The sequence below is a fragment of the Brienomyrus brachyistius genome, chromosome 1, assembly GCF_023856365.1.
Source record: "Brienomyrus brachyistius isolate T26 chromosome 1, BBRACH_0.4, whole genome shotgun sequence".
Lineage (NCBI taxonomy): Eukaryota > Metazoa > Chordata > Actinopteri > Osteoglossiformes > Mormyridae > Brienomyrus > Brienomyrus brachyistius.
The window spans coordinates 35715377-35734581 of record NC_064533.1 but is presented as its reverse complement, the minus strand read 5'-3'; the positions used below and the strand labels follow the sequence as shown (position 1 = coordinate 35734581).

The 19205-nt window shown below is 44.1% G+C and overlaps 1 protein-coding gene across 4 annotated transcripts in view; it reads right to left on the bottom strand.

Annotated features, from left to right (window-relative positions):
- The window catches only part of pard3bb (par-3 family cell polarity regulator beta b), a 157672-nt gene extending 138467 nt beyond the window's left edge, over positions 1-19205 (bottom strand). For 3 of the 4 annotated variants that reach the window (XM_049005888.1, XM_049005889.1, XM_049005887.1), the window contains exons 1-2: positions 18107-19205; positions 9182-9283 (exon numbers count right to left, since the gene is read on the bottom strand). In XM_049005888.1, coding sequence (XP_048861845.1) covers positions 9182-9283; positions 18107-18223 — 219 coding nt within the window. In that variant the 5' untranslated portion in view covers positions 18224-19205. The remainder of the gene's footprint in view (positions 1-9181; positions 9284-18106) is intronic. The other variant, XM_049005886.1, reaches the window with a different exon arrangement.

Sequence of the window (19205 nt, the reverse complement as noted above, 5' to 3'; positions counted from 1 at the left end):
GCTCATTCGACATGTCGCCTTGGCAGGGACAGCCGGACAAAGCATGGGACAGCTCCTCCACATTTATACTGCGCGGGCCGTGAGATACGTCAGTCTGCTCAGCTACCGAGGGTGGCTAGACTTCAGGGAAATGCAAAACTAACCTGTTACGTCAAAGACAGAAATAGGAAGCTAATACTGACAGTGCTGCCACCTGCTTTAAACATTAAAATGGTTTTTTGTTATATAACCTGCGGTCTGAATTGGAGGCTGATGGCTGTCTGCTTAAGTGATGGTAGAGAATTTGACAGAATGACCTACTAAATGTGCTGACAGGTGACATTAAGTACAGCTGCAACAGGTGAAGCTGAGGCAGGCGCAGCCACGCACCAACAAACCAGTACAGAGTGAAGTCCGGGGACAATACAGCCTTTACAAGGCAAAGGAAGCAGTCACACTGACCAAGCCACCCTGTTCAGGCTACCCAATGAACTACATCCCCTTAGCAAGCCCCCGACCAACTATTTCACACGGCGCTAACAGGCTAATTTATATCAACAGTAATTACAGGGTCGCATCATTCAGGAGACAGACGTTTCACAGACAGCAGGGATACATCAGAGCCTAAACATTTAAGTCATAAGGGATTCCAAAGGAGCAGCTGGCCAATTGGTACCGCCATTTACATGTATAACACCGCTAATGGTGCTGGCTTTTGGTAATTAATGGGAAAATTAAGACAGGTGGGCGGGGGAGCGGCTGCATTTTAATGAAAAATACCGCGTGAAATTAGATTTTAATCTTCAAATTGATGTACAATTTTTTAAGGATGTGGATGTCTATCAATGTTAAATAAAAAAGAGAATGAGGTGTTAAGCACAGATTAGATCTGCCATCTTATCCCCCTCTGGCTCTTGGATTGCTGTGGCGTGAGTGGTTTAGTGAATGGAGGTACAAAGGTAATGTAACAGAGGCCAAAGTTACTCTGAAGAGATGGATGCTATGGGGTGTGAGCAGTGAGTGACCCAGCTCAGGCTCCACCTCCAGCTCAGGCTGTGTCTTTCACCAGTTATGATGCGTAATTTTTGTTGTGGGAGAACTTCAGAGTTATTGTCCATGACAGAAAGGGGGTGGGGTCACAAGAATCTCATCTAACATTAATATTATCTACTGGAAGACATGACTGAGTGAGTCAGTGTGTGTGTGTGTGTGTGTGTGTGTGTGTGTGTGTGTGTGAGAATATGCTCATGAGGCTGGCATTCCTCCATTGTGTACCTGACACTTGTGTCCTGTGCTGCCTGGAATATGCTCTCCATAACCCTGACAAAGACAAGGGGCTGGATGATGGATGAATGGATGGATGGATAGATGGATGAGCTACTTATGGTGCAACGTGTGTCCAGTTAGCAGCAATTTTAATAAATAAAAAAAAAAAAACACAATCCTCTGATCAGTACAACCGACTACATGTAGTGATGCACACAAAATGAAGTGAAAAAAACTAAGCAAAAACAAAAAATAATCTTTTAATTCCTTATTGCTTACATACAGCTTCCAGCTATCATATAAAGTGCATATTTCAAATCACCTTTCATGTTTGTCCAGTAGGAGTTATATTTGTGGTGTCTGCAGGTTTGCACCCTTCATTGTGGTCAGGCTAAATGCAGCTGCTTCCACATTAACCAGGTAGTGATCGACAAAAAAGGACAGAATCCCCAGCCCAAAAAATATGCTAGAGTGTGGGATGCTATAGAGAGAGAGGGAGGAAAATCATTTCTCCTAATGAGAGGACGCTGAAGGAAAGGCTGGGCAGGCGAAGGGGAGGAGAGCGAGGCCAGAGCCGCGGAGCTCAGTGTAGCGTTATCACAGGCTCCTCAGAAAGCTCTCGCCGCCGTTCCGCTCTCACAGGATTACGGCATGACTCCCACCCCCAGTCAACGGGCTTCATCAGGCCCAGCTTTATCAAGGTGTGCAGGAGGGGGGGGGGGGAAATAAGGCTGACACGAGCGACCCAATGACACAATTTCAGCACGCAGGCAGGAAGAAATCCTGCGAGTACAGCATCAGGATCATGGCGTGGCGGCTTCTAAGATCAGCTGCAAGCTGCCGACACAGGGAATGCAGATCGCACAAAGGCCAACCTGTACAGATGTGCACGTGTCCTTATTTAAAGCACTGGCAGTGTAAGCCACGGAGCCCTGAAAACTGCTGCAGCCTAAAAACCAGCACGCCACGGTTAACGCTGCAACAGTACAAAAGGACTCAGCTAACTACTCTGATTTCATTGATGCAGTGGCGATAGAAACGTTCCATTAAAAAGGTGACAATTACTTAGCCTTTTTACATTTTAATTGACCAATATGTGAAGAATGGAGAGGGAGAAAAGGTAGAAAAAAAATATCCCAGCTAGTGAAACGATCTATCACAACTGACAAAACTCCCATTCAGATTGCCAGTCTGCTTGTGCCTGGCAAACTCGCTTCTGGGACTTTATCCAACTGCGAGCATGCAAACGTTTCTGAATAACCAGAAGCTGCTTTATTCTAGCCAATTCCAAGTTTCATATTTAAGCAACCTCATCTAAAGATATCAGCCCGATAATTTTAGCATAAAAAAATACATATAGCAGGATAAAATATATATCACACACACACACACACACACACACACACACACACACACACACACAAACGTGAACACAATATTAATTTGTTAAAGTCCTAATTAAGGACTCTTTAATTCTATTTTTCCTAGTGCCAGTAGAAAAGTGGTCTTCAGTAAGGTAATGCTGAGAAGAAAGTTTGTGCAAAATAATATTAAAAAGACAAATTTGAAAAAGAAGCAGCTCCTGACTCACTGTCCTCCAAGCTGCCTTCAGAAGTGCCAGCATGACACCAGACGCCACCATTACAGGCCTGCCTGCAGATACACCACTATGTACAAAGTCTATGGTACCCACACGCAGGGCAGCAGCTAAGGCATGCGGAAGCTAAGAGCCGCAGTGACCAGTAACCGGTGTGACACGCAACGAATGCCACCAGCCATGGTGTCTCGCCGCAACACCAGCGATACACAGCTCACACGCTCGGCAGGCATTCAAGCTAATGCTGTACAGCATGCCGCCTGCTGTCCCTCCGAAACACAAAGCCTACAATGTGACAAAAGTGGGAGCCTTTCACGAGGGCCGTGCGGGGGACATGCTGGCCACGCGGCGGGGTGCCCGCCTCCCGCGCCTCCACGTCTGGGCCAGGCGACGGGGCTGTGGACGCCAGCGCCACAGCCCCCCACAAAGCCATACAGCCCCCCACAGAATGTGCCCCGGCTGGAGCCAAGCACGTACTGACGGGGGGGGGGGGGGGGACAGAGCACAGAGACAGACAGACAGATGGAGGGGGGGGGGGGGGCGGGGGTTGTCACACACAGAGACCTGAGCTGTCATCAGGCAGGAAATTACTCACTGAAAGATGGTGTTTTAGATCTGTGTTTCTCAACCCGGTCTTCGGGGACCCCAAACAGCTCTCATTTTTGCTCCCTCTCAGGTCTAGAGCAAAAACAAGGACCGTCTGGTGGTCCCTGAGGACCAGGTTGAGAAACACTGTTTTAGATAACTAGGTGTTGCAAGATGACTGCCATGATTTTAATGCCTCTAACAATTATTTTCTCACTCTAACAACTCCTTATCAAGAGCGGCCCATTAACGCACACTGGTGCACAGAACCTGTGTCACACAAGAGCTATGGAATATCATATGGTGTACTGAGGGGAAACAGGCAGACTGAACATAGGTCAGCAGAGATGAATTCAAAACACCATTTAATGTTATTCTACATTAACTTTGACTCTATCTGTCAATATGTACGCAGGTCAGGCTCGCTGCAATGTCCACATTTAAGGCTACCATTCGAAATCCTCCAAATACATGTGCATGAGCAGTGAGCAGCAGTGCCTGTTCAGAGAACCTGTGGGGAGCAGGTAAGTGTTTAATTGACTGAACCAGATGCCCAGTCTTGCAGGCTCTCGGCTTGGCACTGGCTCCTGCGGGGCAGGGTCTGGGGGTGAGAGATTTTGCTGATTATGGCATTACACTTATGCCTCCTCTCCACTGAATATTCATCAGTCGGCTCTAAGGTGAGCCAATCACACGGGTCCCCCGCTGAGGGTTAATGGGGATTGCACAGGGAAGCAGTGTAATCCAATCATAGCACTCGAGTCGCGGGCATCTCCGGCCTGTACAAAGCAGCAGTGGAGGAACAGCAGAGCCTGGCTGCGGGACCCGAAATAAATGGCTTTTAACTCATTGGGACAAACCTATAATCAACAGCTTGAAAATGAAACCGCGGCGGAGGATCATTTCGGTTATTAAAAACAAAGGAAAAAACGCAGCACAGATAAGCTTAAACTTGCTGAGTCTTTTGATGGGGTGAGAGGGTAAAAACCGCTGTGTTTCCGGGGAGGATAGTCCCCTTAGAGGACACGCTTCCACCGTGCCAAGGTTCATGGCCCTTTTAGTACGTAAATTAATCCTACTGAGCTGGAAACAGGCACAGCCTCACACTTAGGGTTCGTTGATCAAAGACGTTATGCAGTACCTCAAACTGGAAAAAGTATGGTTCACTTTATGAGGTTCCATTGAGAAAATCCATAAGGCTTGGCAACCTTTCATTGACTAAGCAGAGGCTAGGCATTCTATTAATTCTTAATTCATTGCTTCCTTATCTGGATTATGTCTAATATATGACGTCAACAATTACCATCCGAATCAGCTTTGCGCTGTTTGATACTTGCACTGTATATTGCTTTTATACTTTGTGTCTTGTTATTATATGCATGCATGAAAATTCTGTATTTTGCAATATTTTGCACGACACAATTTGTATATTGTACACACTGTCTGTTAACTAAAATACCAATAAACAGATTATTTTTAATATTGCGTTTTCGCAGCGAAAGACCAGTGATATAAGCCTCCATCCTCAAACCTCCAAAGTGGCAGGGAGGGAGCAGGATTGCCCACAGGCAGCTGCAACATACACAAGTCCTGGGGCAATGTGCTGCGGTAACGTGGGACCTGCCTTACAGCTGTACTGGCCTCCTAACATTCTGGCTGTTGCATTCAACATAGCAACCTAGAAGATTTTCAGTACTGTGATTTAGCAAGACTGTATTCTACCTGGGTTCTAAAAGTCCTCCTTGAGCTGACAGCTCCAATGGAGGATAAATTCAGAATATCCACACAACAGTTATGATGCTTGTTATTACTGTAACTGCTTATCCTATTCAGAATTGCGGGGGGGGTCTAGAGCCTATCCTGGAGGCTACGGGTTCAAGGCAGGGAACAACCCAGGATGGGGCACCAACCCATCGCAGGGCACACTCACACACCTTTCACTCACACATGCGCACCTATGGGCAATCTGGCAAAGTCCAATTAACCTTAGCATGTTTTTGAACTGTGGGGGGAAAACCGGAGTAAACATATGGAGCCATGGTGAACTCGAACCCTGGTCCCAGTACCACTGTGCCGCCCTCCCTCAAACACGCAAGATTTATATTTATTTTTTTATATATCTATGACATTTCTCTGCAAGGATATTACTACATTTAATATTGTCACTAAATGGTTAATAGTTAATAATGAAGATTTTTCGAGCATATGCCTAGATTACAGAACCCCTTCTCATGACTTGCCACACTCAGCAGGTCTGGTATCATCTGGATTCTTAGCTGCCGCCCTCCTCATTCAGACATACATCACTGAACTGAGAAGCATTCTCTGGCGGCTGAATAGATAAATCTGTTTCAAGGCTCCAGTTTTACAATAACCTGCACAGAAGTAATTTAACAAACTAATAAGAAAGCAACACAACCTAACAGGAAAAGCGGGACAATGTTGATCTTCCAAAGACTGCAACCAACAGGAAATCAGTACTTTCCTAAATGGAAATTACATAAATTATGACTTTGTACCAGAATCCATTCAAATTCAACAAGGCAGATTGTGACTTCACTTAATATGTGTCTGCGACTATTCGATAAGCAGTCCCTGTGTTTTCGGATAATCTGTCAGAGGGATAGCTTATTAGGAAAAGCAATCATTGGGATTGCAAGCACTTCATTTCTATTACATGTAAAGATGACATCATGTGTTTTATCCATTTATTTGCTTTTATATACAAATCATTTATATAATTTTTTAATCAATTAGCACCTGTTAGGAATAAAGATTGATGTTCCTATTTACGGTTTATCAAACGAAATAAGAAGTCTGAAGATGACGTGGGCATTCCTCATAAAATATAATGCAATATAATATATATTCCACTAGAGCCCCATCCACAAAACGTCAAATACTGAAAAGAGAGACCATCAATATTCCATCAGAGCACCAAAACTCAACTAATAAAACATCTCATGCTGTGACTCCCAGGAGAGGCCACAAGACACCGTGAGCGCGGACAAAGTTTGGCTCCTGACAAGCCTGGGCAGCCGCAGGAAACAGAGTGCTTTCTCCAGGCCACGGCCCCGGTCCTCCGCGTGTGACGCGGGTGACGGGGAGGCGCACACGAGCGGAGCGGCCAGCCGAGCGGCGTGATTGATTCTGGGCTCCGCGGGGCGTCTGGACCACGCCGCACCGTGATGAATGACTGCAGGTTTTAATTAACCTTCTGCACACACATCAATATCATTTCATGCGAACAACAATGTTTTCTCTTTTTCCCATTATGTGGTAACCTTTAAGGGAATACAAATCCGGGGCTGTTTCCTAAATATCGTTAAAAAAAAAAAAAAAAAAAAAAAACTCCAAAACACTGTAAGCTGAAGTATTACAGAAAGATGCAGAGAAAGCGGCATTTCTTTGGATTGGTATTCTTTCTTTATTGGACAGGATATGGAGATGAAAATAAGCTTCAGTTCCATAATCTAACTCAAGGGGGCAGTAGAGGGTTAAAGCATTTTATTTCAGTTAAATCACAATTATTTTTCCCAAAGAATACGCAACTTCTGCACTTCTCAGATGTTATTGCCTTCATATTAATATATAAATAATACACATTAAGAACTTTTCACCTTCCGAGATAATCATAATTTTTGTTTGTTTTGAAATCATGTTAGAAAATGAATATTCCAGGATCATTCCAAGTATGCTGACTAAGTATCTGGTGAAGCATCACGTTTGTGCTTCCAGATTTATAAATATGTATCGCATGCATTCCATTAGCACATCTTAAGAATATATTATCTAAGGGCAGCAAGCAAGCAGTCTCTCGGAAAGTGGGGCAGGTCTTTTTCAAGAATCGCATGTGTTTACACACATTAGTGAGGCCCAGTAGCTGGATTAGCAAACCTAAGAGATGGGTACACATGCAGGCAGACCCCGAGACACATACAAACAGACAGGTCCTCGTAAACAGAGACACAGAGGAAGGAGCCAGAGAATTCTATGCTTCCCTTGCTAAACTTTCCCACACATAAGACGGCAGCATGGGCGGCATGGTGACCATAAGGTAGCAGGTCTCTTGCGCAGGTAGATTCGCCAGGCAGGGAAGCAGCTTTCATGGCATAAACCACCAAGGAGCCCTGCAAGAGGGGAACACGCTACAGCGCAGCCTGGGCAGGTCTCTGAATGCGGCTACAGCCTCCCTTTAGTGGCAATACCATGTGTGCCGATGGGCTACAGGAATCCGAGGAGGAAAGCAGGTACTGGGAATAACTGGAATCTCCATCAGTGATGGCCTCCACAGATCACTGGACTTTAGCGCTGACTCAAGCCACACGGACACTTCTTACTCAGACATTCTGCAGCAAATGCCAATGACCTCAGGCTGAGCAGATTGAGATGGCCAGCTATGCAACGTTATACTTTAAAAAGCTAAACCTGCTAGATTGCAAAGCCAAGTCATTCCTCCTTTGGCTCATTTTAATTAAAGCCTCCGGCTTATATTCACTCAAGATCTACAATTCCCTGCGCACGTAATTGTATTTAGTTCTATTTATTACTTATCGTTACTTGCCTTGGAAAGGATGGGACAATGTGAGGAAACCTCACGCAGCATGCAGACAGACCGTCTCTGGTGCAAAGGAGCAGGCACTGTTAGGCCACAGTGGCCATTTCTGAACAACATGGCAGAAGCAAAAAAGCAGAAGTGGTAGCTGCAGTTTGGAGTGCTAGACAATGGTCTCCACAAAAACACTACCAAGCCCCTCCCACCCCACCCTGGCCCAATAGCATCCCAAGCGGAACACGGACCTGCAGTGGAGATACAGATAGTCTAACCCTACAGCTCATGCTATATTACATCATTATCATGTGTTTCTTTTCCCCCCATAAAACTAATATTCTGTCTTTTGTCCTATTTTATGGAATGACTAATAATCGCTGAAATACGAGCCCTTCTAATTCACTCCAATTAAACTCTCATTTTGTGGGACAGCTTGTGCAAAAATCTGCCATATCGAGTGAACGACAATAACTAAAAGGAGGAAATAGCTCAGGTTTTATTAGGCACGCATTAATAAAAGGCGCTAATGACATTTGCATGTGTAGGAAGGGCTCTGGCATATCTGGTATATCATAACGTGGGGCCCCTTCCCTATGATCTAAACGGCTTAGCTGGGTGCGTCTGTAAACATTACGCATGCAGGCCCTGTCATGCTCAGCGTGTCCCCACACCCCCCATTAGCGAGAGTCAGCATGGTAATTTTCCTCTTCGTTCACCTGGCTTCACCTTGGCGGCACAAACCCATTTCCGCATGAACTCCGGCACCGAGCAGCTTGTGAGACACCCCGCGTTTTAATACGTGCTCAGGCCTCAACGAGGGGGACGTCGTTTGTCTGCCGCCACCTAGAACAATATTAACTAGTACTGCAAATTCTAAAACTTCTCATCTGATAGGGACCAAACGTCCAAGGCAATTCAATTATGAGGAAAATGTCCTCTAGCCCAGTTAAAAACAGCCCTAAAGTTCAGCAATAAGACCCTGCAATCCAATCACCTTATTACATTGTCCCAAGTCCTGAATTGTTCACTTGACTGCCTCTTTCCGATGACAACCACAAAGAAAATGGTCCACTCTGAACAGGCCCACAGATGAATACCATCCAACACGAGCATCACCACACGGGGATGAGACAGCAGAGATCTGAGTGTGGAATGGAGCTCTTCCTGCAGACTGGGAGCTGGTACAAGGCAGAGAGGCCTACCTTATCCTTGTCCTCAACAAGGTCAGTGAGCACATCATCAGGGTCCAAGATGCCCCCATCACAGTACTCCAAGTGGTGGGTTCGAACCAGAAAGTCCCCATCCTGCATTGTAGAAAAGAGAAATCAAACATCCTCTTTTACTCACAGTACAGCCATCACAACACCAATCTTCCTCAAAAACAAAAAAATGTGTGACGAAGGTATTGTAAAACACTGCGTTTTAATGGCCGAAAGAGCATGATGGACAGGTTTCCTTTACTAATTTAGCTAAATTTCAAACCATCTGTACAATTAACCAGCAAAGTGAGCATTAATTATACTAGTTCATGCTTCACATATATTATACAGCACTATATAGGATCTAACAAATGAAATGGTTACCATAGAGGAAGCCCTATGAAGTTCATAAGCATAAGATGTAGAGAAGCATATAGTTTTTTTGTTACTTTTTTTGGTAACAGAGCCATTTCAAAATGTCATGAAGCCATTAGCCCACTGACTGTAAACTGAAAAACACCACCAGATAGTGGTTAACATCTTCATAACACCATTCGGACATTACGCAAACAGATTACGGGACGTACTTCAGATGAAAAAAACGAGCTTCCCCACCAGTACGTTTAACAAACACATTACTCAAGCAGAGCCTCAGCTCACGCTGCTGGAGTTATCCCCCTTAAACACCGTTAGTCCGTGTTGATGCTTGAACAATCAATACAGGCAGCAAGCCAAATGTGATTGCAGTCATAGCTCAAAACGAATCCAGCCAAATCTCATACCATCACGCTGTATGAGGACTCAGAAGTGAATTACTGATTTGTCCTGCTTAAGAGAACTATGCAAATTATTCCTGTCTCCAAACCAGACTGCTCATCTAGTTATGGTCAGCTGGTACTCTCTCCAGAGAATCACATGGTAAGGATGGACAGAATGGGATGGGGATAAAATGCTGGTTCATTGCAGGACCTGCCCATATACACTCACACACACGCACACGCACATACAAGCTCTGGGCAATTCCCCAAGCACCCTGCTTTCCTCCTGCTGCCAAAAGAAAAACAGAAAGCAAGACTAACCCAAAGTGATCCGGGGAAACCCAAGCCAGCGAGATGGTAAAGTTCACAGTTCTCGCTCAGAGAGCTGGATGTGACCTCGACAGGCCACAGTCACTGAGCTACTTTAACCTATTACCAAAACCATGCATAAAACAACAGGGTGATAAAAATAGGTCAGAACAGAGGCATGTGCTCAGATTGCCAGTTCATTTCTAACTGTCATGACAAGGCACCGCCCATGAGAAGCTCATAAGGAACACAGCAACCAACAGGGAGAAAACAGGAACCCCATCCGACTGCCCTCAATTCTCCTTTGTGTCGGCAAGAACAGTGCCAGTTCTAAAGGGTGATACATGCAAATCCCAACGATTCTTGCTCTCAACCACCATTCATTCATCCATCCATCCAACGACTCAGGAATGCTTCAATGATAGCAAATAGGAACTTATTTGGCCTGGGTTGGGAAAATGCCATTTGGTACAACTCTCAGGTTACAGGTGAACGTGGCAATGTTTGAATAGTTGGCGGTTAGCTCTGAGGGCAGTCTGAGAGACATTGTTTTCTGGAGGTTAGTGCGCTACCCGGGATTCCAGTTTACACCCTGATTATTTCCAGGTCAATGCACAGCATACGTCACAAGCTAAGTCACATAACAGAAAGGGAATGTGGTAAAACTTCAAGTCGTCTTTGTTCAGCCAGTGTTGCCACTGTACACATGCTCTAGAGAGCTGCTGACCTCATAATAGACTCAAACTGTGTGAAGAAAAGAACAGGAAACAAGAATGCTGGCTAGATACAGAAGCTTACAGCAAATGAAATAAGGAATAGGCAGTGGAGATGACCAATTGTGTCTATTAATAAGTGACGGAAAGGTGAGGAATATGAGAAAGCACACTGGCTAAACTGACACGGTGGCATTCCACAGATTGCGTTTCATTCCAGGCTCACTAAACCTGTCTGGCAACTTCAGGAATTCTGTTCCTGTAATGTTCAGTTAGGCCAACTTTCGCATGCAAAATTTCTGCATGCAGGACACTACATTACGCTGGGGGATAAGAAATTGTCTGTCTGCCGGCACACAGTGTCTGTCTGTCTGTCTGCTTGTCTGCCTGTCTGCCTGCCTGGGGTGGGCAGGGAGCCTTGGAGAGCAGTAATGAGATACTGTCAATCTCTGGAACGCCTGTGATACCACGATGACAATGATCAGCAGGGATCCTGCTATGCTTTTGCCTTTGTTAAAAGATGTCAGGGGTCCATTACCCAACCTAATGTGTTCGCAACGTTGGCAAACATAACAACAACGATGATGGTGATGGCAATGGTGATGATAACTGTCAAAGGAATAATAATAACAATACTAATAATAACATTATAACGGACAGTACCGTCTATCGCAGCTGAACCCTCCCCAGCCCTCATACCATTTTGGCTGTGCAACGTGCTTTCCATCACATAAAAATCCCATAATTTGGCTCTGAATTGAATTTAATAAAAGTAATTTTTCCCCTCCTTTCACCCCATCGGGCACTGTGTGTCCATGTGGAATGAGATACTTTTCCATTAGTTAGAGAGGGAATGAAATGAATATTTTGCGGCACGGCACCCCTGCTTCCGAGCGGGGGGCTTAATCAGCAGCTAAATGAGATTCCCCAGCCGCCTGGCACAGGCGCACGCCTCGCTGTCTGCTTCACTGCAGGGGCTGCAGGTTGACCCAAGGGCAATCCTGGACCATGACCATCAGGAACCACCTTATGTATAAATAAGAGGGATGACTCAACAGACTCAGATTAAGTCTGCAGTTCTGTCGCAGACTCCTTCTCAAATGTTCCTGAGCTCTTTGATCATTTCCCTCCACCATCACTGACGTTAGTCTGCCTGGGGTTTAGTCAGTGGAGGAGGATCATTACTCAGCTGAACTAAACATGCCCTAAGAGCACCAAAACTCATTCATGTCCCATCGACGTACCTAAGACTTAACAATGTGCAAGAAAATTTAATCAGGGACAAAACAGGATCAGGGCAGCTTCAGAATCATTGGTGGTCTCTGGCTGCCTCCTGAGATACAGGAAATAAGCCTCTCCAAGGAAAAAAAATGTACCAGTCATTTGAAACACTTGCTGTGCTTGCTGCCTTGTGTTTGGACAAGCAGTGGTACTGCTGATTCTACTTAGTCCAAAAATAATGATGGAGCACAATGTTTCAGAGCCAGCGAAACAGTACTCTGCACAAGAGCTGGAAATTCATATGGATTACAGGGAAGGAGACAGACAACGTAAGAGTTTGAAAAAATTCAAGATATAATCTGCAAAATAGCAGCAACACTTGTGGGAAACAGAGCATTTAAGTACCACATTCATTGTGCTGCTACAGCAAGGTCTCTCCATGTTGCCAACTGAGATCCACACTTTTGTGGCAGAACCCTAAACCTAAGCAAACACAGAAATAAAGTTCCATAGGCTGGACACAAATTGCCGCTACAAGAAACCCAGTATGTGGTGCGAAGAAGAGCCCAATGGAAGGGAGCAGGGCTCGATGGCACACGGCTTTCTATGAATCTATATCAAATCACAGTGCTTAAGGCACTTACAGCAGAGCACATGTTCATTATGGATGAAACAAGGGCTTGAAAGCCATGGGAATTGGATTAGAATGCACTGTCAGTCATTGCCGGCTCAAATCGAAAGGGAATCAATAAAGTAACCAATCGAAACTGGGTTAAACCAACAAGTGAACTAAAGCCTCATTTCACTAACTACTCCTATTATAGGTTCTGACTGGTCCAGAATACTTTGCTGCAGTCATATAACAGCAGGCAACGCCCAGAGACCTGTAACCTCTAAAGGTACTAACCATCAAAACAAAGATATTTCTGATTAGATAGGGCACAAAGTCCAAGCTTCATACTGGAGACTTAATTTAACTGTTTGTGTTCTCGCAGGGCTGTCAGGTAACCTGTAGGATCAGCACCTCTGGCTGCAACCTCCGCATTCCGCCATTCGTCATTCCCCGAGCACTTAATGAAAAAACAGCAGCGAGGCTCTGGCTTGCGCTGGTCTTTCTAATTAAAGAGCTCTCCGGAGCTGCCCGACAGCTTCCTGAATGACTCCCAAGCACTTCCTGGCTTGGCCTGGCCCTGCTGTCCACACACCCTGCCGCAGGACGGAGGCCAGCACACAAACACAAACCCCCCCGGCCTTCCTCCTAGAAATTCCCTAAAGGCCAAGCTCACAGGTGCACAAACGGCAGCCATTAACGCAAAGGGGTCGCAGCAGCAATGTCTTTTTCAGCAGATGCTGGAAGCTCCTCGCATATTTAAAATAAAGCGGAAACACGAAGTTGGTTTTCCAGCAGGACTTACAGTGAATGCAGTCCATATTTAGAGAGCAAATCCCTTCGAATCGCAGCTTTAAGGCTCCCTTTAAATGATATCACTCCAGCAGAAAGAAATACCATGCCTCTCGTCAAGGAAAAGCGCTGCAGATTACTGCAGGATTCCGTAATGAACGCGGGCCATTGCTTACTGCACTTTAATCCTAGAACACATTAAACACATAATTACACAGCTGTAAGAAAATGCACCATTTGCATAACAAAACAAAGAAAGGGCAAGTTAGTAAGACTTGGACAGGAGCGGGAAGAAATTTGGTAATTAACCGCTCTTCCCCATACTCTACACGACAGTGATAACAGGGGTATTGCATTGTCACTTGAAGGTATGGCACACAGCACAGATTCTACGACGGCACCAATGCAGACAACTGGCAAGGTTGTGTTGTCAGCAGGCTCCCACAAAGCATGATTACCCATACTAACCCAGAAAGGCCATTCATTACACTGATTAATCAGCTTCAAAACAAGTCAAAGCATTGCAGGCAAGAATTTCTAATCACATTTATGCCACCACAACATATACAGTACAGATAATAGCACGTTTTAGAATTGGGTTTTATTTATGCTACTAAGACCAATGCTATTAATAATAAGCCGTTGCTAATATAAAACATCTGCAAAATGATTAATTCGCCAATAAAACAGCATATGCAGTTAAGAAGAAAAGCGATAACACCTCTTTTCCAGGAAAAAAGGAGAATAACTATGCTCCTGTGGGAGATAGCACGGCTAAAGGAAGGTAATCTGGCAGTGAGAATAGAAACGCGGCAAAGGATGAATCAGGTGACTGTCATGTTCCGCACTCCCTGTATTACAGTGACGGCCATTAAAGGCCCTTTAATGTCACACACAAACGTCTGTGCCGTGAGATGCTTATACGCAAGGATTCATTCCCCCCCCCTTTCCCTGCCAACATGAAAATAAAAGAATTTCTTGATTCTGGAGGATTTCTATTGTCCTGTTTCTTCATCCCGCATATCCACCAGTGAAACAGAGCTTGAGGGGGATGCAGACTCCCCGCCTCATGTGGTTCTGTTCGCCACGCTGTCTCCGTATCTTTCAGTGAGAAAGATGAAACATGCCAATCTAACACAGGGAGGACCAACAGCTCGATACCCCAGCAATGTAATCAGAGAGGTACAAGTGCACATAAATCATGCGTGTGGGACCACTTGCAAATGACATTAGCATCTCTCTACCTAACAGGCCATTTCATTTAGAAAAGGAGGAGCAAATCAATGCTGGATCACATGGTTCTCTGTCCAAGCCATGTAATACAGCACACGACGCGGGGTCGAGCAGGTGGGTGCGTGGGACGGCCCGGATAAAGCTGCATAGGGGGAAAAGGTGACATCGCCCCCATGGGGGTGAAGTCAGATGATCGATGAAGACAGTCTAAGACATGACTGAACCCGCACTAGATCTCTTCATCTGCCAACAAAGATGACAACCGCTAATGGAAAAGCAGACAGGAGAGTCAATTTTGTGTAAAACAATTTGTCAATAATATTTTTCTGATATAGAAATAAACTGGCACTGGCAGATGATACAGAACTCTTGCAGATTCCAACACTTGGAAACAAAAAATGTCAGCAACATTTCTAGAAAAACTGGAAATAGAGGGAAAACAAAAGTCTTTGTATTGCCTATTTAAATGTAGTAGGGGGTCTTAACTGCAAATTCCCACAAACTTCTATGAATATATTGCGTAAAAACAAAGTGACTCAGTGAGTATATGAGTACTGAGACAAAAGGTTTCCACATGATGCAAGTTATCACAAACGCTACTTTTAAGGTTTGAGACAAGCAGCTCTGGGTAAAAAAGGCTAAAAATCCAGCCATCATCGCACAACTGTGTTAAAATCATAACAGGATAAGTACTTCAACTGTTATGCTACTTTTACACATTTTCAAGCATAAACCTGTATTTGAAGGCCCTTTTTTCCACCCTAAGAAATACTGCAGCCGGATGTGTCAGCGCGTCCTGAGGCAGCAAGCCCCATAAACAATGAATGCTCACTGTCAGCATTCAAGACATTTCACCTGTTACCAGGTAGTGCCAGATCCACCAGGGTTACCAGGCACTAAAACCACAAAATTACAGGTGTGACGATTTCAAAGAACGGGTCCCCATGAGCCACCACAAAGCACTCACTGTTATCCTGCAGCTGCTCAGGCTGCAGAGTTTGGCAAGACGGCTGGCAGCACGAGCAGCTTCATGTTGGTCCCAGAGATACAAGCTCCCACCGGGTTTTAAATGGGAGCAATGTGCTCTACATCAGTGAGGAGGGGGTGTCAAAGAGAAGGGATTAAAAACTTTTCAGCACATTCAGAAAAGCATATCCCCCCCCCCCCCCCCCCAAAAAAAATAAATAAAATTATCCTGGACCAAAAGCATCTCCCAATTGATTATTTTAATTTTCACTATCAATCACACATTAACAAATAAAACCATAAGGCCAATTCACAAAACACGCTTAAAAATTAAAAGACAATATGGACTACAGAAGTTTAAAGAAAGCGTGCAAGACACCTACATGCTACAGGTACGGTATAAAAACACAAAATAATGGAATAAATGTGTGAAATTATACACCCGGTAGATGGTGAAGTAAAGCATAATAAAAGAGAGGTGCCAAATCTGACAGATAAAGTTTGATGTGGGGACCAATATGTTTTAATGGTCCTAAACGTAAAGAGCTGTATCATTCTGCTGTTAAAATAACTTTACCAATACAGGTGTACTTTCAGGTCAGAGGTTCACCAGGATACGAAGCTCACTGGGGGCTTTGGGTGTGGATGCTCCTATGCTTTGAGACGATGTAATGTTGTGATAATGCGCTATACAAAAATAAATTTGTTGTTGTTGTTGTTGTTGTTGTTGCTGACGCTTTACTTGCAACATGTTACACCTGCCCCATCTGTTACATCTCAAAGTCTAATTTTCCATAAATTAATTTTAGCGGACCAAGATTTCACAGAAGTGATTCATTTCCCAAAAGTCCTGGAATATTAAAAATTGTGATCAAATATAGATGTTATTTTAATTTACATAAACCTACAGAAACCCAGAGGTAATTATAGTTCAGCTGAACTGGACCAGGTGTGGGATGTCGGATTGTCTAGTGAGTAAAATGTTTTATTAAATCAGCTTAAGTCACATCATTGACTCCCCAGTTCAAGCTTAATATTAGCACTGCAAGTCTCCTACAGACAGGTGCCAAAATAATTCTTGAGCAGTGCAACAAACTAGTGCTGACAAATAAAATAAAAACATGATTTAAGTTTCACATAATTTGCTGATAGTAGGTGCTGCCTAGCAGACAAGTGCAGTTATGAATACAAACACCAAAAATACCCAATAACAAACGTGATCCTTACATAGTCCTATTTAAAGTTTTATTTCATTATTATCAATTGAAAATAAACTGGGACTAATTAAAAACACTGTCTAGAACAGAGGAAAGCCTTGATTGTGCAATTATTTTCAGAGCTAATTCATGAAAGACAACAAATTGGCAAAACAAAGAGCTAGTGCAACCTGTGATGATGTGTTCAACAAAAACAAAAAAGGTTTGTTTTTAAAGAATTAGATGAGTTCTGGCTGAAGCCTTATCACAACTAAATTTATGATGAATAATATTTTATATGGTTTAAAAAGGTTTTCACTGGAAACTTAGGGAGGAAAGTCAGGGCTAACCTCTGAAGACCACATTAACAAAGTTATTTACTTCAATAAGCAAAACAATTATCGTCAAAGATATCTGTGTTTATTTCTATCATGAATACCAATTACTTATCTGCTTTAGTCTACTTATCCATGCAAATACTAAGTCACACAGTTGCACTTATCATACTCGCCAAATTCAGAAAACCACAGCAGTGAAACAGGCTATAACTGCAGGCTGCGAGGTGTCACCCTGCCTTTTGCCCCATGATACCTGTGCTAGGATCCAGGCCTACCCACAGCCCTAACCAGGGCATAAAAGTGGACAGACAGAAAAGTGGTTGGAAGGATAACATCATAATACTTTAAAACAATTTATAAATAGATTCAGAAAAAAAGTACTGAACGTTTTGCCAGTTGGCTAAAACAAATTCAAATGACAAGTTCAATTTAAAAAAAATAAGTAAAACTGTCAAGCTTGTAACTAAATCCAAAAGTGAAACGATTACGTCATGGTGGAGAAGACAGCTTATGTTCAATCATCTGATTTACTTAAGTCCTGCGAAAACGCAGCAAGTGTGTGATGACATTTCATTGTAGTTAGTAACTTAAGCAAACTGTACTTTATAGTACACCTTTAGGCAATTTGCAGTTGTCATGAAGCCTAAAATAAAGAAAAAACTAACAACATTCAACACCCCCTGATTTATTAAACAGGACACCTGGATCAAAAGGTCAGGTGCATAAATAAGTCGGACATACAGCGATTTTTCGCTGATAAACTGTGTGAGATGGGCGAGGAGTTATATCTACCTGCTCCACGATCTTCTTGTATCTCTGGGTAGCCTGCTGTATGAGGTCCCGCACTGTCCACCCATCTCTGCACGGAACAACCACGCCGGTCCTCCCGAAAGTCACGGTCACTTTCATCTTGTTATTTTCATTCAGAACGTTTCTGGAACCGACGGTCAGCGACCCAGGCCGACAGCAAAGCCGCTGCGCCCTCCCGCAGCTCCGGCTTCAGCCGCACTGTGTGTCGGAAGCTGGAGCAACAGGTGTCATCGGGAAAACGGAAAAAATTAATAAAAAATAAAAAAAAAAAAGCAGCAGCCGACGGGTAATACGCTATAGGTCAAACTGCTGGCCAGCTAAGAAGTTTTTTCCTTGTATCAAAAGTATTTAATTGAGACTGACTTTGATGGCCGGCGCAAATAAGCGAGCGTTACGTTAAGTAAATAAAACACCCTAAAACCGGAAGCTGATATTAGCTAGTTGTAGATAGCCCGCCAGTGAGGGACTTCTGTCCATGTAAAGCATCCCAACATTAAAGTCCTGAAGTTCTCACAAGGTGTATTTTACACTCGAGCCTCCTCATCTCTGCTTATCCCCTGTCTGCGGGTACGAAGCTTAAGAAGCTTTTTATCGGCACCTTTTCGGCTAACTATCTATCTAAACTAACTAACTAACCAACCAACCAACCGTGCCTTCGGGAACATCACGGCACAGCGAAGGTGGCTAGCCGGCTAACGTTAGCTAAAGCGCCGAGCTCCGTACCTATGCTGCCAATTTCTGCCACCTGGATGATGATTGAGAACTAGAAAAACTAGTCGTTTTCAATTATCACTGAATATTTCGAGATCCTGTTCTCCGTGTTGCGAAACACCGACACCTAGAAACACCATGCATAACTTCAGCATCGCTCTCCAATTCCCGATTTTTTTTGTCCCGTATGTGGTCTTTTCTGAAGTTCTACTTCCTTTCCCTTGTTTTCTTTCCCGTTGCTCGGGTCCAGGCAATTTCCGTTCATAATTACAGCAAGAACAACATTTTCTGTTTTCTATGTGTTATCCTTGTAACCGCAGGAACCCTTAAGTCCGAAACTCCTAGATGGCTGCGCACAAACCAAACAAAC